The 22,500-nt window shown below is 39.2% G+C and overlaps 4 protein-coding genes across 5 annotated transcripts in view; 2 read left to right on the top strand and 2 right to left on the bottom strand.

Annotated features, from left to right (window-relative positions):
* The window catches only part of zgc:66455 (uncharacterized protein LOC393502 homolog), a 5,838-nt gene extending 2,847 nt beyond the window's left edge, over positions 1-2,991 (top strand). Inside the window, exons 4-6 of one of the 2 annotated variants that reach the window (XM_060860408.1) lie at positions 203-877; positions 1,584-1,643; positions 2,279-2,991. In XM_060860408.1, coding sequence (XP_060716391.1) covers positions 203-877; positions 1,584-1,643; positions 2,279-2,619 — 1,076 coding nt within the window. In that variant the 3' untranslated portion in view covers positions 2,620-2,991. Of the gene's footprint in view, positions 1-190; positions 878-1,583; positions 1,644-2,278 lie in introns of both variants that reach the window. The other variant, XM_060860407.1, reaches the window with a different exon arrangement.
* Positions 2,992-5,016: 2,025 nt separating this feature from the next.
* Positions 5,017-8,553, bottom strand: LOC132839454 (uncharacterized). The gene is made up of 5 exons (XM_060860427.1): positions 8,397-8,553; positions 6,589-7,251; positions 6,388-6,448; positions 6,195-6,245; positions 5,017-5,465 (listed from the first exon to the last, which is right to left on the bottom strand). The coding sequence occupies exons 1-5, from the start codon at positions 8,551-8,553 to the stop codon at positions 5,393-5,395; spliced, it is 1,005 nt and encodes a 334-aa protein (XP_060716410.1). The 3' UTR covers positions 5,017-5,392.
* Positions 8,554-13,710: 5,157 nt separating this feature from the next.
* Positions 13,711-16,153, bottom strand: LOC132839827 (small integral membrane protein 28-like). The gene is made up of 2 exons (XM_060861013.1): positions 15,964-16,153; positions 13,711-14,152 (listed from the first exon to the last, which is right to left on the bottom strand). Exons 1-2 carry the CDS (start codon positions 16,072-16,074, stop codon positions 13,730-13,732), a joined length of 534 nt encoding a protein of 177 aa, XP_060716996.1. The 5' UTR covers positions 16,075-16,153; the 3' UTR covers positions 13,711-13,729.
* A 4,247-nt stretch (positions 16,154-20,400) lies between these two features.
* The window catches only part of ifngr1 (interferon gamma receptor 1), a 15,202-nt gene continuing 13,102 nt past the window's right edge, over positions 20,401-22,500 (top strand). The window contains exon 1 of the mRNA XM_060860069.1: positions 20,401-20,637. Within this exon, the coding sequence (XP_060716052.1) occupies positions 20,574-20,637 (64 nt within the window). The 5' untranslated portion in view covers positions 20,401-20,573. The remainder of the gene's footprint in view (positions 20,638-22,500) is intronic.

Raw genomic sequence — 22,500 nt, 5'->3', positions numbered from 1 at the left:
TTGGGAACGTCCATGTATTTATTTACATTTGTTTTTAAATTGTATTCTGCTTGCATTTAAGTAATCAGATCCTCACACAACACACAGATTTGCCCTGAATAAAGCACCACATGATTATATTAGATCTTGACCTACAGTATGTGCCGAAGTTGACCTAAGTTTACTTAGACCTGTTTGTTCCTTCTTTGAGATGTAAATAAAGATGTGTCGGAGAAAGAACAAGTCAAAATCGAAAAAGCGGAAGCCAAAGACGCAGTGACAAAGATCCCTAAACAGAAAACCATCTCAAATGATCTGGAGGAAAATGTTTACGATGTTGAGGATATCCGAGTCAGCCACAACATCGACCCTCAGACGAATGAGGTTCTTACGGCCACAAACGGACCTTTTAGAGAGAGCCGGAGGATCAGAGGGGGAGCTAAGAACCAAAAAGTACCCTTTCATGGTCCCGTAACTCTGCATGATGTTGAGGAGAGAGTTTCAGCTCCAACTGGAAAACCAAACTGGGAAACTGTTAAGTACACCCCGATGTATGATGATGAACCACATGACTCCCTGGCTCCCACTTACACCACAGTCTCCATCTTCACATCCAGTGGTACCACAGTGACACAGTCCACCAAAAAGAGAGTGGCAAAAAGAAAGCCGGTTCTCACGCAGTCGTCTACCACAACTGTTAACGGGACGAAAAATGAGGTTCCACACTTCAGCCAAGTGGCCACTCAAAATCCTGATCATCCATCTGAGCCCTTGAAGGCAGAGCCGCCAACTCCGCTGCTTGAAGATGTTGGTCCGGTCTCCATGGAAACTGACGATGCTTCTGAAGAGCTTGCAGAGAACAGGTCAAAAAAGATTCAACAATCTCACAGAATAAAAGGTACTGTACATGTTTTAGTAACTTGGTTAAACCCAGTAGTTATTCTTAAAAAAAAAAAAAAAAAAAAAAAAAAAAACAGAAAATGCTGTTAAGTTTTTGTATGTTTTAATGTGTCTGGAAATTCTAGTGAATTACTCAATATAAGAATGTTCTTATAATTTTTTATAAAAAATCATTTTTTTTTGGGAAAGTGTTTTATTTTTTTAATTGTGTGCCTTTAATTAAGCTAAACCATTGTACTGATTCTTTGAATTTATGATCATAAATCCTTCAAATTATAGTAAGACCAAGAGAGATGAACGGAAATGAAGCATAACATTTCCTTGTGTTTGGCTTTAAATTTTAACTGATTTAAATCATGACTAAGGTGCTTTTTTCTAACGCTAGTCCTTGTAAAAGACATGAACGGTGAACTCCTTAAAATTTACAATGCAAAACATACAGTGTACAAATAAATAAAGCTAATAATGTAATCAGTTTTTACAAACTTAGGATGTGGCAAACAAAGAGAATGTTTAAGTGCAGTGTGTGTATTTATGATGTACAGAACTATTTCTGTTGTAAGATGTAATAGAATATGATAAAGTATTGCAGATAGAAATGTAGAACTGTGAATTTGTTTCCCATCACAATGAACCCTGGTCATTTACAAATCCATAGAAATTTATCTTTAACCTTCCTTTATACTTTTTGTTTTTCTACACAGGGAAATCTCTTCCAGCCCAAAACTTCAGACTTGCAACTGAATCCTCACCTTTTCCAGGCGGTAAGTGTTGCATCAAAACGCCACGGTTTGTGGTTTTGTGTATTTTAGAGCGTATTCAAATCGAGTGATTTCCATTTCCTATTGAAACAGCCACTGAGAGATGCCTGGATGGTACAAGTTTTCTATCTTTTTATGTATCTTTATTCTGAGCAGTTACAGGGACTTGCTAGTTGCATCACCCACTGATCTGATGAGCATTATTACAATGACGACCAGCAGTAGGAATGACCCCTGGTGACGACATAGTACAGCGACTAAAGACTTGCAGCAATAAAATCACTGTATGTGATTTGTAGCTTTAGTCAGTAAATATTTCAGACAGAAAAAAAGATAAAGGCCAATGGGTTTTGCATCAAAAGCAAGTGTGACTGTCAAAGTGAGAGAAATAGTAATGGCAGGTTCTCCAAGATGCTCAGTAAAACTTAACAGCCAATGTCCTTCTAAAACTTCACAACCTGTTTCATAGACTATAGCTCATTAAAAAAAAAAAAGAACACTAATAAAAAAAACTGCAAATGATTTCCACACTAATTGTAGACTTTCAGTTATTACTATTAATTCATATAATTAAGTTAATTATATAATAGAAACTAATTCTCTCGTTTTTTTTTTTCTTTCTTCTCCTCTGTGCCAAGACTGCAGCAGGACTTCAGTCCCCTCGCTCCTGTATGCCGTGTGTTTCCTGCTCTGCTTCCTTATCGTGCTGCTGATGGTGGCACTGGGTGTGATGTATCGCCGTTCCCACCATGGGACTTTTCTGCCCCGTTGCCGATGCAGCAGCAGCAACTTCTCGGACAATGACGTCAACAACAACCCGAACTCAGGAAGTGGTGATGACCGAAGTACCTCCAGATCCCTCCCACCACCACCACCACCCCTCCGCCTGGCTGGTGGAGCCCATGACCTTCCCCTGCTCCGGTTCAGCCCTCTGACACCACCTGATGGATTTGAGGGCAAACCTCAGAAGGAGCTTTGAGCTTGCGTCGAACTGCACTGAAATAATTTGGCAATTGGACTTTTGAAGCATCAGTTTTGTTTAGTTTTTTATCTATTTTTTTAGAGTGTGTTTTGTTTTCATTTCTGAAAACTTTCATTTCTGCTCGATTCAGCATTATTCATCATTTCTATGCAAGTATATTTGCAAGTATTCCTAATTTCATTGATTTAAGTTTGTCCTAATTTTATGTATATGAATATGCTTACAAAAAGCACTGGAACTGCTCCCGTTGTCCTGCGTGTACTTGTGCACTGCGCACCAGTCTCCTTAAAGTATTAAAAATCAGGTGTAGTTTCTAATGTTTCAGAGCCACCTGATGTTTCCCAAGTAATATGCATTTGAAATAAAAAAAAATCTTTTGTTTCTCTCCTGTTAATCTCAATCCTGCTGTAGTTATGTTAAGGCGTAGCATGTGCAGCTCTGTCGTAGCTCAGGGTAGAGCTAATCTAATTTCTACCCCAGAAATGTCCCCATTAGCTTGAAATGAAAAACTTGTCTACCGTGTGGCAATATTGCAAATCTGTTATTCAGTGTTCACTAATTCTACAAGTCAAAAATAGTTTTGAACGTTATAAACAGCACATTGTAAAAGCCTAGGGTTTGTTTTTTTTTTTTTTACTTGGTGCAACTTTAACTCTGCAAATATAATGTTTGAGTTCTTTCTCTAAAAATTAGACATCTTTGAAGTCATTCATACAAATTTCAAACCACTTTAGCAAACTTCTGCCCTTCTCTTTGTTATTGCCATGAAATAAAACAGGTAGGTAATTTTATTTATTTTTCTAGTAGTAATTGAACCATTAATTAATATTAAAAAAAAAAACTTGCCACAAATTGATTTTATTCATAAATTAGGCTCATAATTAAATTGTTTTCAGCATTATTCTTTTTTCATTCCTGAACTTTTCACCCAGATGAACACTTTGGGTCAGTTGACATGGCTATTATTATTATTCTTATTATTATTATTATTTTTCTATTATTCCCTTTCAAATGAAATTTTACATCTTTAAACAGGTTTAAACACACTATACTTTCAGGATTTTAAGGGGAGGGGAAATGCTCCAAAAGTTTACACTGCCACAAAATGGCGCTAAAACACACCTGGAGCTCACGAAGACAATTATTCATGGCTTCTCATGAAACTGAGGCGGCAGCGTAAACCAATCAGATGAGAGCAAGTTCGAGCTACATGTTCAAGCCAATCAAAATGCGATCTACTCTTTAGGCGCCAAATATTTAGGCGCGGGACTAAGAGAAAGTGGATCCTGAGGTAGCTGATGACGTAGCGTATGACGTAGCTGATTAGTAATATTGTTAATATTTAATGTTAATATTTACTTGCTTACCTTTTTTAAAAAAAATAAATAAATTAACCCCGAATTAAAGCCATGCCAATCTCTGTTTATTGTTGAAAGGCAATTTCTGAGGTAAAACATTAAGTTAGCTAGCAGACTGAGTAGCTTTCGACATATTTTTCAGTATAAGCAGCTCTGTTAAAGTTGTGAATTATAGCCGATACATGTCTGTTACGTTAAAGCTAAAGAATAATCAATACATTTGTTGATGTAAAGTTAACAAATTACCATAAACATTTTAAGTTAATTAGCTAGCTAGCTAGCTAGCTAACATGTAATGTTGGTAATGGCTCACATCACTGCATCATATCAGACTTGCTATGTTAGATGTAGTATTCAACAAAAGATGAAAGATTTTGTCTTTAGTTTTAACAAACATGAGCATACTATTTGAAAGACTTGTAGATATACTAAAAAAATTAAAATTCCTTGCTTTTATCATTTTTTTAATTGATGTTTTTAAGTTCTGCAGACAAGAATAATGAGTGTGGAGGAAAAGGTATTAAAGAGAAAACTCGGTTTAAGAAATTACTTCAACCAATTAGCAGAAAAGTGTTTGTAGAATGAAGCACATTTTCAGTAAGCAGTTCATGTACTGAGGCAATTTTGATTTTATTTAACGTGTGTTTAAAATCCACAACGTTAATATTGGCCCAACTGGAAAAAAACATTTCTTTCTTTATTACTTAGAATGAAACTCGTAATGTTAACGTCACTGTTAACGTGACTGAAAATCATGGAGCAAATTAAAGCAACACTTAAAGGTTCCCTGCTGTCTGAAACCTGGTGTTTAACATTACCTTCAATTATATACCATTTTACAATTACCATTATATACACTGGTGTTTGTTTCAGATGTGTTAAAATAAATGTCATATATAACAATTATCTAATTGATGTTCTGAACTGTTTAGTGAGCTCAACAGTGCTATTAAAAATAATCAGCTGTTCTCTTTTGTTAATGAGTTCTTCTGTTGGCTAAATGCACAATCTGCAAATGAAACACAAGATGAGGGAATTTTTCTTGGATATCTACTCAGCAATGTTTATTAGTTTTTTGTTTAGACAAAGTGACAGACATCCTCTTTCCCATTGATATATATAGATCTATATATCAAATCTACTAAACATATATTAATCTCTGTATCATAGCAGGAATAGGAAGCTTCTTTTCAAAGCATGCATTAAAACAACAAAAATAGTATTTTACTTCTGAATGTACCTCACTAGCGTCAAAATTCTTGCATCAGAGCGTACAGTAAACCTGAGTCAACGTTCTCTTAAACTGAAGGCAGTATACAATAATTCATCATTTGTTTACAGATGATAAGAGAAGCCCAGAAATAGCCCCATCACTGGCCATGAAGAAAGCAGTGTTTGATCAGGTGTAGCGTCTATGTACGTTTACACTCAGCAAGGTAGTTGGTGTAGTCCAGGGTGGGGCAACTGTTCATGAGCATGTCTTTCCTGTAATAAAGACCAGAATAGATCAAATAATGACTGGTGAACATCTTAAACACAAAATGATGTTGTGAGCTGTAACAGTATAAAGTTATAAAGTTTTGCATGATCACAGTACGGACCAAACTGAAACTGATGATAAACAGAGATGTGATTTATCTTGATAGAGCTGCTTGTAAAATCTTGGATCATTTTCCTATAACCACACATCTCAAAATGTATTGAATCAGCAATTGTTTTATTTATTTGTCCAGTCTATCACAATATTGATAGTCTATGGTCAGTTTATCCTGCCTCTCCTTCCTGATTGCTGTGTTAGACATGTCGGATTTACTGCTAAACAGCAGAAGCATCAGTTACCACAGTTGTGAGGGGAAATAAAACATTATCTGGTGGCTCAAAAAACATTGTAAATCTAGTTGCTGATCTCGTCTTCATGTTTTTGCTGTAAACCTTTCAACTGATGGCCACAGCAACAAATCTGACTATTTGAGGTTTCAGGATTTCGTATGTTTAAGGTGAAGTTTGTCAGAACAGGACAAGTGGGGTGTCCAACCATGCCATAATTGGTTATGTAGAGTGACACAACGGAAAACTAACTAGCTTAGATAGCCGGGCTTCTCAGCGTTTTCAGAGTTTGCCTTGCTACCAAGCCACAAATTTGACTATGGAATACACTAGAGTATGTTTCTTAAAAATACCTATGCTTCTTAACAATATGTATTCTCTACTTACATTGTCCTTAATAGCCTCGTAGCCTCGTCCTTATTACCAGTGATTGGGATTCTGTCAGACCATTTGGGAGAACAAAAAACATATTATTCTCTATAGATTAAATATATAAAACTATATGATGTGATGCTAACATTATGTTTTTCTATTTATGCTTAAATTTAATAACATGCGTTTTTGACCACTGATTACTCACTTGGAGTTAATAATGGACTGGACACAACTGATGTCATCAGTGAGGTCATCATCAATCAGCTCTTTAAAAAGAGATTAAACAGAGAATGTCACCATATGTTGGTGTAATTGGCTTAAAATGATAAAACCTAAGGTGTAGATAAAAAAGACAAGCTGGCAAGGGCTTGTTTATTAAGCTTGATATTTTCTGGATAACACTCACTATTGCAGGACAGGTTGCAGAAGTTTAAGGTGGGTTTTGGGGGTGAGGAGGTGCAGGCGATACCATCGGGCAACTGGAACAGCCCATATAGGGTCCACAGTCCACTGATCCCTCTTCTTTTACGGGACATTATCATCGAGGAGTTGAATTGGGGAGGAGGTGGTGGTGGAAGCATCACATAATCAGTAGCCGAATAGTTGGAACCGGGTTGCATTTCCTGGGACTGCTTGATCTTGGGCTCATGAGTTGTTGAGTCCATGATTTTAGGGGTAGGGGTGTTAGTGGTGGCAAAATTAGAGGCTGTTGGAGGGGGTTTAGTTTTGGCCAAAGTGGAGGATCTAGGAGGGGGTTTAGTGGTGGCCAAAGTGGAGGATTTAGGAGGGAGTTTAGTGGTGGCCAAAGTGGAGGATTTAGGAGGGAGTTTAGTGGTGGCCAAAGTGGAGGATTTAGGAGGGAATTTAGTGGTGGCCAAAGTGGAGGATTTAGGAGGGGGTTTAGTGGTGGCCAAAGTGGAGGATTTAGGAGGGGGGTTAGTGGTGGTTTTAAGGGGCTTGGGAGTTGTGGGAACAGCTCTGGTCTTACGTTCTTTAGGGTAAACTGGTGAAGGGCCCTGAGTGATGCAGCTGGTATTAAAATGCGATGACATGTCTACATGGCACACGACTGTACAAAGGAAGGAAAAGGGAAAATATTAGCTCTATGGGGCAGACATAAATACCCTGATCTATGTAATATCTCCCATTTCATCGTAGAACTCTATATTTTACACTGCTCAATAACCTGATATGGAAACCTTCTTATGTCTTTATTACTTTGGAAAAAAGTTTTGGGGCAAAGCAAAAATACAATAATGCTCCAATTTGTGTTTTTAAGTTAGAAATGAATAAAAGTAACTAACAAAATACAAGCTTGAGCATAATCAGTTAAGGAGTTGAATGCATTCTACAGCTGAAAGGACAGCTGCTAGGAAGCTCTTTTAGGTGTGTTACCTTGACAGCACCAGCTTTCATGGCATAAAGGACTTTATTGGGCCACAGGTTGTTTTAAACTTCACTCACACTCTCACACATCTTCTACCGCTTATCCGAACTACCTCGGGTCACGGGGAGCCTGTGCCTATCTCAGGCGTCATCGGGCATCAAGACAAGATACACCCTGGACGGAGTGCCAACTTTTTAACTTTTTATGTATGAAATGAAAGAAAATAAATATTTGCTTTTCTACAGTCAGGGGTGGCAATTACTTGTTTAATTGTTTTTTTTTTCCAAGTATTGTGAATATTGTAGTGTATAAGATAATTATTGTGTATTGTTGTATTAGTGAACATGTCTTCATAGTCCTTGCTAATTTTTCCTTTAATACATTTTCCTTGCAAATTTTTCGATTTTAAAAAATCAAGCTATCGACTTTTGTCTTTTCTTTTGGTAAATTTGCTAGCTTTTTTCTTTTTGATGCCTCACTAGCACTTATTAAATATAAACAAACAGTGAAGCCCATTCTAGTCAAAACAACTATATATATATCAGTTCAGTTTAAAATAACACATTATGTCATAATAATAATAATAATAATAATAATAATAATAATAATAATAATAATAAATTAAGTACTTGAATATGTTTAAATGTGTATTCTGGAAGATGGGAAATTAGGAAATTTAATTTATATCAAGTTAAAATATAAGCAAACGTTTGTACTGGTGTCCAAACTGTAACTGGTAAGTTCTTCAGTTATCATGATTAATTGTTGAATTAGAGCAAACCAGATGTAGACTTGTAAAAAAAGAAAAAAAAAAAAAATCAACTCACTTTCTGCCACTAGTTTTTCCCGGTTCATCACATCTTCAGGTATAGCAGACATTAGTTGATCCACTAGGTAGCACTTGGGCACCAGCAGGCCATCACTCGCAAGTGGGGTCAGTAACAGCAGAACCGCCAACATCTCCAGTTCGATGCGTAGCCCCATTTTGCAGTCTGTATGTTCGTGTACGAGCCTGTGGGTCTATTTATTTGTGTCCTGAGTCACAAAGGCTCCCAGGTCAGGTGATATGCAAAAGGTGTAAAAAAAAGATGATCTCATGCTACTTTGCAAAGGCAGACTCACCCACCCAAAAAGAAGGAAAAAACAAAGAAGGTCCTGGGATTTTGAATGTCATTCTCTGTGACTTGGTTTTAAAACAAGTCACAGAGATTCAGATCTTTGGATTGTTTTTTTTTTTTAAATTATAAAGTGTAGTTTTAATTTTTAAAGTACAATAACATTCTGAGGTACATTAGCTGTCACAGGTTAGCCCAGACACATTAGTGCACACTGGAGGTTTTACTTACTCAGTAGGCTAGCTAATGTAATTCTGACTTATTAACTAAGGTAGAGTTTTGTTCAAACCTGACTAATAACAGTCCAGATTTTTTTTTCTATTTCATTGTTATAATAAGCTCCAGTGTTCTGTGAAGGACTTTCACTGGATGTTGGAGTGCGGCTGTAGGGATGTGTTTATTCAGCTATAAGAACATTAGTGCGTTCAGACTCTGATGTTGGGTGAGGAGGTCTGCGGTGGGGTTGAGGTCAGGGTGCTGTGCAGGACACTCCAGTTTTTAGTTCTTCTACAACAACTTGATAAACCATGTTCACAAGGAGTTCATGTAGTGTGCATGTATGTATGTGTGTGTATGCATATGTGCATGTGTGTATGTACATGTGTGTATGTGCATGTGCGTGTGTGTATGCGCAGGATTTCATGATTTTGCGATTGCAAAATAAAGCATACACTGCCATATTTGGATAAGATTTAAATCAAAGCTCAGATTTGTTTCTTGTTTTTTTTGGGTTTATGATTTTGGGTTTATGTTCCAATGAAATCTCATTGAATTTGATTATGTACTGTATATTAGTGCACATACCAAACATTTCATCACCATCGTCATATAAAATGTTTTTGGGCCAAATAATCACAAAACTCACATCATGTGAGAGAGAGAGAGAGAGAGAGAGAGAGAGAGAGAGAGAGAGAGTGAGTGAGAGAGAGAGAGTGAGCGCGAGAGACAGAGAGAGAGAGAGAGAGTGAGACAGAGAGAGAGAGAGAGAGAGAGAGAGAGAGAGAGAGAGAGAGAGAGAGAGAGAGAGAGAGAGAAAGAGAGAGAGAGTGAGTGAGAGAGAGAGAGAGAGAGTGAGCGCGAGAGACAGAGAGAGAGAGAGAGTGAGACAGAGAGAGAGAGAGAGACAGAGAGAGAGAGAGAGAGAGAGAGAGAGAGAGAGAGAGAGTGAGTGAGAGAGAGAGAGTGAGCGCGAGAGACAGAGAGAGAGAGAGAGTGAGACAGAGAGAGAGAGAGAGACAGAGAGAGAGAGAGAGAGAGAGAGAGAGAGAGAGAGAGTGAGCGCGAGAGACAGAGAGAGAGAGAGAGTGAGACAGAGAGAGAGAGAGAGAGAGAGTGAGACAGAGAGAGAGACAGAGAGAGTGAGAGAGACAGAGAGAGAGAGACAGAGAGAGAGTGAGAGAGAGTGAGAGAGACAGAGAGAGAGAGGGAGAAAGAGAGAGAGATGAGGAGAGAGGTGCAAAGTGAATGCAAATGTTTGAACAATGTGCAAATATTCTGAGCAGGGTGTCATGTTGCGCTCAGTAAACAAAAACGCTGGAGCATCCACTGCAGGAAATGGAGAAATGCAAAATAAGGGTATGCAAAGAATGCTTATTTTAAATGTTGTGTCATGGGTTAGTGTGGAAAAATAGTCCTAAGAGTTATTTTAAAAAAAAAAATGTTTGAAAGGTTTTTAAGATTATTGATTAAGAACATTGATCTAAATTGTCTGTAGGTTTAAAATCAATATATAAATTATTTAATAGATCAGAGTTTATAAAATGTATACGGTTACAAATTATTTTACGGTTACAAATTATTTTACGGTTACAAATTATTTTACGGTTACAAATTATTTTACGGTTACAAATCAAGTTTTTTTATCCATCTCTTACTGTAAAACCTTTCAGATTGACTTTATATGCAAATTATATAATATTCTCTCTGGATGGTTCTGCATAGAAAAATACTTCTAGGACTTCTAGTCAGATTTCTAGGACACATTGAGTAACTTGAGGTCTTATGACTCAAACCAGCTTTAATTTGCTTTATATATCTGAATAAAATGTAAAAAGCTATAAAAAAAAAAGAATGATGTACAAACAGTACCAAGGAAATACCTTTAAATACATTTTTCCACAAATCTGTAACGGTGCAAAGGTATTAAAAGGGAAATGAAAACTTCAGACACACCGGAAGTATGTGAGATGTTTGATGTTAATTGAATTGATGACTGAACTCTTAAACTCTTCATGTACCTCAAGGCATAAGTGAACAGTGTGTGTGCAGAGTGGGAGTGTGTATTGTCCTGCTGATTATGATGAAGGAGTGAACATGATCCACACTGATGCCCAGGGTTTCCCAGCAGAACATAACACAGAGCATCACAAGGCTTCTTCTGGCTTCTTTCTGTGCATCTGCGAGTCTTGTGCTGGTTCATGATTTGTTCCTCGTCAGATCATTGGCTCTAGGTAGATGTTCATTGCTGCAGATTAGTATTTCTGGCCACAACTATTTGCTTGTCCATTTCTCCTGCATCCAACACTACAATCATCTACAAGAAGCCCGATATTTCCTGCATCTTCCAGACTGACTATTTGCTCTTTCCTTATTTTAATCATGCTAGATTGGGCTAGTCGGATCAATGTTGTCGTTGGAGTCAAATTATTTTAGAGAAACAGTTTTTGTCTCATTTTTATGTACACCGCAAAATGTGAGAGAAGATTTTTTTCACCAAATCTGAGCCAAGAGTCGGGTCACGGGGAGCCTGTGCCTATCTCAGGCGTCATCGGGCATCAAGGCAGGATACACCCTGGACGGAGTGCCAACCCATCACAGGGCACACACACTCTCATTCACTCACACACTCACACACTATGGCCAATTTTCCAGAGATGCCAATCAACCTACCATGCATGTCTTTGGACCGGGGGAGGAAACCGGAGTACCCGGAGGAAACCCCCGAGGCACGGGGAGAACATGCAAACTCCACACACACAAGGCGGAGGCGGGAATCGAACCCCGACCCTGGAGGTGTGAGGCGAACGTGCTAACCACTAAGCCACCGTGCCCCCCTTAATAAAAACACATTTATTATAAATACTTTTAAGATAAATGAACATTCATCTGAAGATGATAATGTAATCGTTTAAATTAGGCCTGATGTTTTATTTTATAATCACAGAGGCAAAGAAAGAAAGAAAGAAAGAAAGACGCATTCTGTAGTTCACACGACCTTATTGGATAATTACACATAATGCACAAGCACAGAGGTTTTACACTGGTGTTAATGTACACGGAATCTGTATGTTTTAAATACATGTTGTAGAAGATAGAATAGATTCGATTTCTTGAATAACATCTTGACTAAACTAATGCTTTTATTTTTTTTCCATAGCTAACAACGGCATTATATTAATTACTTAAACTTTTGTCGTTACTTATTTGACTAGGCACGAAATAAACAGAATTTTTTTCAATCTAGGTCTTTTCACACCTGAATTATTGTCCTTGATTGTAAACCCTGTATAAACAGGATCCTGTTTTGTGTAGTTAGAGGTTTCACACTCATTCTCTACCTGGAGTTAACAATAAATCTTGGCTATTCATAATCTGATGTTTCTCACTGTACATACCTAAACCCTGGATTAACCTTATTTGCATATTTACACATCAACTGATTGTTACATCAACTGAAATCATCAAATGATTTTTTTCCACTCATAACGTGATTAAATTTGATTTTTTTTATTACATTTTATTAAAAAACACCAAGGGGTCACGGTGGCTTAGTGGTTAGCACGTTCGCCCCACACCTCCAGGGTTGAGGGTTCGATTCCCGCCTCCGCCTTGTGTGTGTGGAGTTTGCATGTTCTCCCCGTGCCTCGGGGGTTTCCTCCGGGTACTCCGGTTTCCTCCCCCGGTCCAAAGACATGCATGGTAGGTTGATTGGCATCTCTGGAAAAATTGTCCGTAGTGTGTGATTGTGTGAGTGAATGAGAGTGTGTGTGTGTGCCCTGCGATGGGTTGGCACTCCGTCCAGGGTGTATCCTGCCTTGATGCCCGATGACGCCTGAGATAGGCACAGGCTCCCCGTGACCCGAGGTAGTTCGGATAAGCGGTAGAAAATGAATGAATGAATGAAAAAACAACAAAAAACGAGTAGCACTTTAATTAAAAAATATGATGTAATACAGGTAAAGGGTAAATATTAACCATATATGCTTTTATATTGCTTGTACTTAGGATGAAGTAAACATCTGTAGAGTATTTTAACATAAAATTTTTGATTGTGTTGAATTAAAAACCCAAAAACACAGCGGGTCCAGCAGACCCACGAACACTGGCTGAGTAACAAACATACGAACAACATACAAGGGTTAAATAACGGCTCGTCTCACGCTTTCACGTTACCGAGGAAAAAAGTTCAGGTCTGTGGTTCTGCACCAGAGCAGCTTCTGTTATCTTTCACAGCTTTATCATCTTTTTTGTATTTTTAAGTTTGTTGAGCAGTTGATCAGCAGTTTGTGCGTTAATATTCGACTTCTGCTAATGTTTCAGCACATTTTATTTCCCCCTCTCTATAGCACACACATCCGTGATGATCGGTGTTTTGTCTCCTGACTCCATCTACCAAACTGTTATCATTAAGTGCTACATTCTGGTTTTCACCTTATATGGGTTTTTCATGCGCTGTTCCATTTCTGATTGGGTGTCTTTTGCTAAGCGACTAGCAGTAACATTCTAATAGCAAATCATTTCACACTGTACACGTTCAGCACCGTGACATGGAGTTAACACCGTTAAAGCCGTCTGGTCCTAAATTACACCTGAACGTTCCTTTTACCCGTGGTTAAATTCAGGGTTTAGAATGACAGTAACCCAGGGTAATGTGCAAAGCCCTAATATGAGCATTTGCTACCTTCTCCATTAGTAGGGTGAAAAGGAAACATTATTTCATGATGACAATACAGAATTGTCCTCTAGGATAAAAGTCTCAATAAGTGTGCAATCACCTCCAGACTACTGGAAATTGTTCCACTGTTCCACATATTTGTGACTCTCAGTTACACGTAATGCCCTCTGGATTTGAGTTCTGGACAAAGTTTGGCTTCAAGGTCTTCCATCTTTATGCACTCCACATCTTTGCCGCTGGTGAGACTGGCAGCGCGGGTTATCTTTGTCAGGGTTTCCTCGTAGGGAGGTGGAAGGTAGACCATGAGAAAAACGCCATCGGACGTGTCGGAGCTGGTGCTGTTCAGACGCTCGGCATTGGCTGTGAGTGAAGCCAGAATCTCAGCGCTGCTGTCTGTATCTTGAAGATCCAGCGCAATGATGTTGGCCAAACTGAGCTTGCTGCGTGAGCATCTCTGGTAGATCAGGAAGGCTGTGAGGCAGAAGATGAAAAGCAACACCATTGGGAGGATAACGTACAAGACGATCTCAGTCTTCGCATCCTGGTCGGTTAAGAGCTCGTTCCAGTGGTAACCCTGCACACAAAGATATACAGAGGTAAAAGTCTAATTTTAGTCTATTTTTTTTTGTTAATTAAATAAATTGCATTATTTTTAATCAGATAATGTTGCATTTCAGGTAGATTAGACTCTAATCCTTGGAAATCCTTCTGGTTTGCTGTCTCATCAGATGACTTTTCATCAGGCTCATTTTTTTCCCCAAATGTTCATTCATTCATTCATTTTCTACCGCTTATCCGAACTACCTCGGGTCACGGGGAGCCTGTGCCTATCTCAGGCGTCATCGGGCATCAAGGCAGGATACACCCTGGACGGAGTACAACCCATCACAGGGCACACACACACACTCTTCCCCAAATGTAAGCAGGTACAATAGGGAAAAGTGTTGAGACATTGTGTGTGTGTGTGTGTGTGTGTGTGTGTGTGTGTGTGTGTGTGTGTGTGTGTGTGTGTCTGTGTGTGTGTCTGTGTGTGTGTGTGTGCGTGTGCGTGCGTGCATACACCAGTACAAACACTATTATGACCGAGAAGACAGAGCAACAGTGAGTTAGGGAAGGAACCAAGCACATATCTGAACAGTTCAGAGTGGAGGATCTCACTTTGAGCTTGCAGTGACACTCTCGCACAACCATCTGGTCAGGAAAGCAAAAACTCAACTGAAAGAGTTTATAGATAGATCGACTCTCACTCACTCATCTTCTACCGCTTATCCGAACTACCTCGGGTCACGGGGAGCCTGTGCCTATCTCAGGCGTCATTGGGCATCAAGGCAGGATACACCCTGGACGGAGTGCCAACCCTTCGCAGGGCACACACACACTCTCATTCACTCACGCAATCACACACTAAATAATGTTTATTTATTTATTCATTTATTTAAGGCAGCAAGCCTTCATACCATGAACATCATAATGTTACAGTACCATGGTTCTCAAAACAGGGTCTAGACTGGAAACCACACTACATACTAATAAAAATAGATGGTGATAAAATCAAGCATCCAGCACCAATTATTAACCAAATTATTATTGTACATACGTAAATCTTTTTAAAATTAAAAGCCCTTTTTTTTTGCCCCTTTTTGCAGACTGTGAGCCTAAACATACCCTCAGTGTGTAAACCAGTGCTCAGAGCGAGTTCAGCACCATGGCCAGTGCCTCGTCTCCCACCACTCCATCTAACCTTCCAGATCTCCTCACTCTAGCAATTCACGAACAAGATCTGTCCAACTCTACTGATGATTATATAAACTGATTTGTCACAAAAATAGCTACATAAATCAATCTAACACGTACTGAGGTGTCTGTAATAATAACCCATGAAATAAAGGCGTGTTGGTGCAGTAAAACTAGAACTTACAACTAAATTCACTTCTCCGTAAAGAATGTTAAATTTGGAGGAAAAGGAGGAGGAAGGTTGGAGGAAAGAAAGAAAGTATGGAAAGAAGGAAGGATGGAGGAAAGAACAGAGAAAATTATATAGGAGTGACTCCCTTCATCCACATGCAAGCTCTGATGCACTGATGCTTTACTATTTTTCTCTATAGTTTTTTCATGTTAAAAATGAAATAAAGCTCCCACTTTTATTGATTTATGTAATGATGTCATTTTCTCTCACTCCTTACATCACTGTATATTTAAGGGTTTGTTGTTTAAATACAGAGAAAGAATATATATATATATATATATATATATATATATATATATATATATATATAGAGAGAGAGAGAGAGAGAGAGAGAGAGAGAGAGAGAGAGAAAAAAGTAGAAAAAAGGGAAATATACTGTATACTGTGATGATCAGTATACTGTATGCTGTCTTGTTCACCTGCAGCTGCTTTTCCTCAGGAGGTGGTAATGAAGCTCCTGACATCCAGTCATAAGATCCTCTCCCAGCAGGACCGAATTTCAACCAGCTGCTCTCTGGAAACTTTCTCATTCTTTTCACTGAAAAATATCTGAACCAATAAAGAAAAATATCTCTATGGCAAACGGATGGAAAGGAACGGAAAAGAGTCACAGAGTCTCTTGAGACCGAGCGGAGATTCGAGAGAAGGCTCACAGGATCGGGTTGTTTCTCAAATCCGAGAGAGAAATGATGAGGGAGAGAGAGAAGCAGTTGAGTTAAGGACTCTCTCACATGCTAACACTTGCAGATCAACAGATTCCAGGACATCGGTCTAAAGCTAAAGCTGTTGCGTGAATGATAAAAAAAACACAGACAAACTCATCTGTCAGGGATTTGCAGCTGGCCTACTTTTAATGGAGAATGGGTGGAAAAAGGAGGGAGCGACCGCTCGGCTGTCTGTCAATCAACAGCGAGCATGAGCATTGGTGATGAGCACGAGCATGTGGAGTCGACTGTCCAAGGGATAATCAAAACACTAAGCAGTATCTCGTGTGTGTGTATGTGTGTGTGAGTGTCTAGGAATTGCGTGGCCTTAACAAGCAGATGTTGGCGCCGCTCTGAGAGACCGGATTAGTGAACAGGGTACATCTTTATTTGTGGAAAAACATGAAGAGTCATCAAGCTAAGTAGGACATCTGACCTTTAGTTATTCCAGGGGTCCTGAGCCACGCAGTGGTCTGTGTGGTTAGAATTAAACAAATACAAATATGAAAATGATTATATACAGTGACTGGAGATCAGGTTGAACCCTAGGCTCTGACGACGTCACGCACCAAAACGTCTCCCGATCTGAACATTAAAACTAATCTAATTAAGATTTGTGAATTATGCCAAAACAAATTAATTTAGTGACCAAAGACATATCTACTAACACTAAATGTATTAATTTATCTGCACTTATCTAATTGGTTACACAGGAATGCACAAACATACTGTATATCACCTACGAGACACAAACATACTGCGGTCCGATACAAACGCGTTTTGTCATGCTGCAACCTGAAACTGAAATGAACTTCATTTGGATTATATTTAATTTAACTGAAGACGGGGGACACGGTGGCTTAGTGGTTAGCACGTTCGCCTCACACCTCCAGGGTTGGGGGTTCGATTCCTGCCTCCGCCTTGTGTGTGTGGAGTTTGCATGTTCTCCCCGTGCCTCGGGGGTTTCCTCCGGGTACTCTGGTTTCCTCCCCCGGTCCAAAGACATGCATGGTAGGTTGATTGGCATCTCTGGAAAATTGTCCGTAGTGTGTGATTGCGTGAGTGAGTGAGAGTGTGTGTGTGCCCTGTGATGGGTTGGCACTCCGTCCAGGGTGTATCCTGCCTTGATGCCCGATGACGCCTGAGATAGGCACAGGCTCCCTGTGACCCGAGGTAGTTCGGATAGAAAATGAGTGAGAGAGAGTGAAGATAAATTGTTTGTGAAATATATGATACATATGATAGAATTTAAGGCTCTAATATGCCCCCTAGTGGAATAACTGAGCATTTTTCCTCTTTAGGTCAATAACCGGTCATCATTACATTCGTCTGTAACATTATTACATGTTGATGATTGAACGTCTTCCTCATGTCTCACTTCACAGTGGTGTTAATATGAAGCTCAAATAAAAGTAGACACTCAGGACATTAAGGATTTCTAGTGTTTCATCACTATTTCTGTTTTTCTCTACAATACTAGAGGCGATATATTCCTAGAAAGGTAAAAAATAAAAATGCCTGTTATTTTTTTTCCACACAAATGTTTGTATTTTCAAAGTAAATGTTGATGTTGAACTCAAACCCATTTCTGCTCACTGAGATGCTTGAAGTTCATAAGCAGCATGTTTTGACTGTTCAGCATAGTTTCACGAATCACGTCATGTCACATTGAATATCAGTGCCTTTTCTTTTTGTAATCATCTTTAGACTACCAAAATATGGGATTGTAACGTGATCTAGAGTCACAGCTCAGGGGATTTTCACAGCCACACGACATACTGCAGAAGTTTGTATACTGACGCAGAAAAGCTTTGGAGTGTTTTATTGTTTTGTTTTTGGTTTTTTTTGCAGCACAGCAAGCAGGAGTGTGTGTTTACAGAATACACATTTTCTGTTAATTGATCTGTTGATATTATGCTAATGGTGACATGCAACGATTTAAACATTTTTATATTGTGTAACTAAATACAGTCAAAATTAGCAAATGTCCAGTAAGAGCTGAGTGTTAAGCTGCCTTCACACTGCACACGACAAACGGACGCGACTGTCGGATTTCGCCCCCTAGTGACAGTCGTGACACACACACACACACACTCACACACTCACTCACTCACTCACTCATTCATCTTCTACCGTCACGGGGAGCCTGTGCCTATCTCAGGCGTCATCGGGCATCAAGGCAGGATACACCCTGGACGGAGTGCCAACCCATCGCAGGGCACACACGCACTCTCATTCACACACTACGGACAATTTTTCCAGAGATGCCAATCAACCTACCATGCATGTCTTTGGACCGGGGGAGGAAACCGGAGTACCCGGAGGAAACCCCCGAGGCACGGGGAGAACATGCAAACTCCACACACACAAGGCGGAGGCGGGAATCGAACCGCCAACTCTGGAGGAGGACGTGCTAACCACTAAGCCACCGGGCCCCCCCCCCCCCCCCCCCACCGAGACTTTTTCTCAGAGTCAGGTAGTGTACACACTATACACACTGATTTGCAATGTTTTCTTTGCGTCTCCAGTAAAGGAGAGCAAAAGCAAGAGCCTGTATTCTCCCTCCATTTATCACGGTGAATGAAGGAATTAATTATTGAAGGAGTAAATACAAACAATCAATGCAACAATAAATCTGGAAAAAAATTTTTTTGAGGAAACATGGACAAAACATTAAAAATAATACAATATAAATATTAATCATTTATTACTTTTTTATCAATAACAATGTAGTTAAAACAAAAAGATTGTTTTTGATAAAGTTTAAAAATTACTAAAGTTAATATTAATACTTTTCAATAATTCTTATCACCTCACGCACACGAACCTTCATACAGATCTGCAGATGTTCGGCACCTCACGCAGCGACTTTGTGACTCTCCATAGGAAATGAATGACGTCCGGTTTATCGGCCGTCGTTTGTCATGTGCAGTTTGAAGGCCGCTTTATGAAGGCCTGTGGAGTTACATCCATTTTTCCCACACTGGGTGGCAGGGAACGTGGTATCTGGATGTGGTAGCCTAGTGGTTAAGATGTTGGATTACTGATTGGAAGGTCATGAGTTTGAATACTAGGTGAACCAAGCTGCCACTGATGGGCCCCTGGGTGAAGGCCCTTAACCATCAATTGCTCATTTGTATACAGTAAATTGAAATACAAGAATATAAGTCACTAAATGCTGTAAATGTAAATGAATCTATCCTGTGGGACTTGGGGCCCTAGACAAGGGACCCCCTGGATGGGATGGCAACACTCACATACTGTATACACACACCGGGGACAAGATGCCAGTCGGCCTACAGCACAAGTCTTTGGCCTGGGGGACGAACATGCAAACTCCTCACACACTGCGCAGAGGTGGGACTAAAAACCCCTGACCATTTTGCTATTGAACTTACACGACATTATTTCTAACAGAAGATAACTTCAAACCTAACTCACACTCTTTGTGTCAGGTGAGTGTATTTGAGCAAGTTTCAAGTATTAAGAATAAAATACGAGAATATAAGAATGTCTCACAGACACACACACACACACACACACACACGCCTGTGAACCAGATTTTTTTTACACTTCCTGAGGTCACATCCAGACTCCTGTATGCTCACATCTGCCCCAATACCAGACAGCTGCTGTAATCCTTTAAGAGGCTTAATATTCCTCTCCCCCAACCATTCCCTTTCAAATCAACTGAAAATGTAGTAAAGGATAAGAAACAATCCATTTCTATATGAACTATCTAAGCATTAGTATTTTTCTAATTTTGCCTCAGTATACTGCTGCGTTAGTGGCAGAACAAAAGACAACAGTAACGTGTGTTTATGGGAAATGTTTATTAGATCATATCTTGACTCATGGAAGGTGTTTTACCTTCATATGCACTTGACATAAACGTTTCCTGAACACCAAACATGGACAATTTTAGAGGGATTCTAAGGATGTATCTTTGTTGCCATGGTTACTGGGTGGTACAGAGGGGAAGTTTGTTACCCCACAGGTTGGCCCTGATTTCATCCTGCGCATGCGCAAAGGTAAAGGTTACCTGTCGGTTTCCAACCTGCGCTGCTTTAAACATAACGTGTGTTTGTGAGGGCGAGAACGCGGAAGTAAAGATTCACGTCACGTCACGTCAGGACAGAGAGCGGATCTGCTTCACTTCTTCACCGTACACACACATACGCACACACACACACACACACACACACACGTTTATTCGGGTTCGCTCATGTTTGTGACGGATTATTACACATTTAGGCTTTTATTCAGTGCGGATTTAAAGGACCACATGATTAAGTGAAACTGTCGGTGAGCTGCAGCTCGGAACGATGCGCTTTAATACCCTCAGTGTCCTGAGTGTACTGAGTGTAGTGTGGAGAGTCACACACACAGGTAAGTGTCTCACACACACACACACACACACACAGGTAAGTGTCACACACACACACACACACACACACACCAAACACTCAAGATTCATCATGTAATACATGGAATTATATACATATTATATATATATATATGTATATGTGTGTGTGTGTGTGTGTGTGTGTGTGTGTGTGTGTGTGTTTGTGTGTGTGTGTGTGTGTGTGTGTGTATATATATATAATGTATATGTGTATGTATATGTATACATATTATATATATATATATATATATATGTATGTGTGTGTGTGTGTGTGTGTGTGTGTGTGTGTGTGTGTGTTTGTGTGTCCTGACTGTACTACTCACTGTACTGAGGAGACTGACACACGCATGTAAGCTCCACATATTGAGTTACACACACACGCAACAAACACTCAAGATTCATCATGTAATACAAGGAACAAAATCTGTCATAACTGGTGACATTTGATTTAGTATAGAAACAGATAGATAGATAGATAGATAGATAGATAGATAGATAGATCACCTTTTTAATCTGAGCAGGAAATTCAAAGATCACATCAGAGTGTTCAGAATAAATAAACAAATTCAGGACAAAATTGTAAATTATAATATTACATATAAAGTGGTTAGAACAGCACCTCAAACCTTTAGGGTCAGGGCTATCTGTGTGTGTGTGTGTGTGTGCGCGTGTATGTGTGTGCGCGTGTATGTGTGTGCGTGTGTATGTGTGTATGTGTGTATATGTGTGTGTGTGTGTGTGTGTGTGTCCTGACTGTACTGAGGAGACTGACACACACAGGTAAGCTCGACATAGTGAGTTACACACACACACACACACACACCAAACACTCAAGATTTATCATGCAATACAAGGAACTAAATCTGTCATAACTGGTGAGATTTGATTTAGTATAGAAATATAGATAGAGAGATTACTTTATTAATCCCAGAAGGTTTGAGGTATGTGTGTGTGTGTGTGTGTGTGTGTGTGTGTGTGTGTGTGTGTTAATGCTCAAGTACTACATTTATAACAGTATAAAATGATGGTTAGAAGTGTGTAGAAGTGATTAATATGGCTTTTGATTAATAGTAACTACTAAACAAGTGTATTACGAAACGTGTATTGTGGGCGGTTTCATTCGTACAACAACTGTACTTTTACCATACCTGAGAGTGTTGTGTGTGTGTGTGTGTGTGTGTGTGTGCTTTACACTACATGGGCAGACAGGAATTACTACTCAGATTGAGACTACAATATGTCATCAAAAAAATATATATAAATAAAAACAGGACTGCAGTCATACAGGTTTTTAAATCAAGTCTAAACAGGTTTTGTTCTACACTTTCCTGGCAACGTATTCACAAGTGACATGAAGCGTACAGGAAGTGCTCATTGTGACTTATAAGCACTTTGTCACTCTGGAACAGGGTGTGTGTGAAAAAATGCTGTAAAACTTGCTTTAAGTGTGACACATTTTACGTGTTTCCTGAGTATATAATTATATATATATATACTTAAATATAATTATAGACTTTTTTTTTAACATTTAATTTCCTTATTGGTTTAATTGTGTGTTCTTAACCTTGACGGATTTATTTTATGACGTTTTCAGTCAACATGGTGGCGATTTTAGGTGACGTCTGGAGCTGAGCGACTGCAGTGGCGTTGTAGCTTTACATTTACATTTACATTTACAGCATGTGACAGACGCCCTTATCCAGAGTGACGTACATAAGTGCTTAAATCTCTAACATTGAATACATTAATGTTGGATCACTAAGTTACATACTTAAGATACCATGAGTTTAAAACATTTGTTCAAAGTTACAATGAAAAAAATGTCAAAGGTCTTTTTTTTTTAAATG

Source organism: Tachysurus vachellii, chromosome 24 (genome assembly GCF_030014155.1).
Source record: "Tachysurus vachellii isolate PV-2020 chromosome 24, HZAU_Pvac_v1, whole genome shotgun sequence".
Taxonomy (NCBI): Eukaryota; Metazoa; Chordata; class Actinopteri; order Siluriformes; family Bagridae; genus Tachysurus; species Tachysurus vachellii.
The sequence above is the reverse complement of the archived record's forward strand: the minus strand, read 5'-3'. Positions and strand labels throughout refer to the sequence as shown.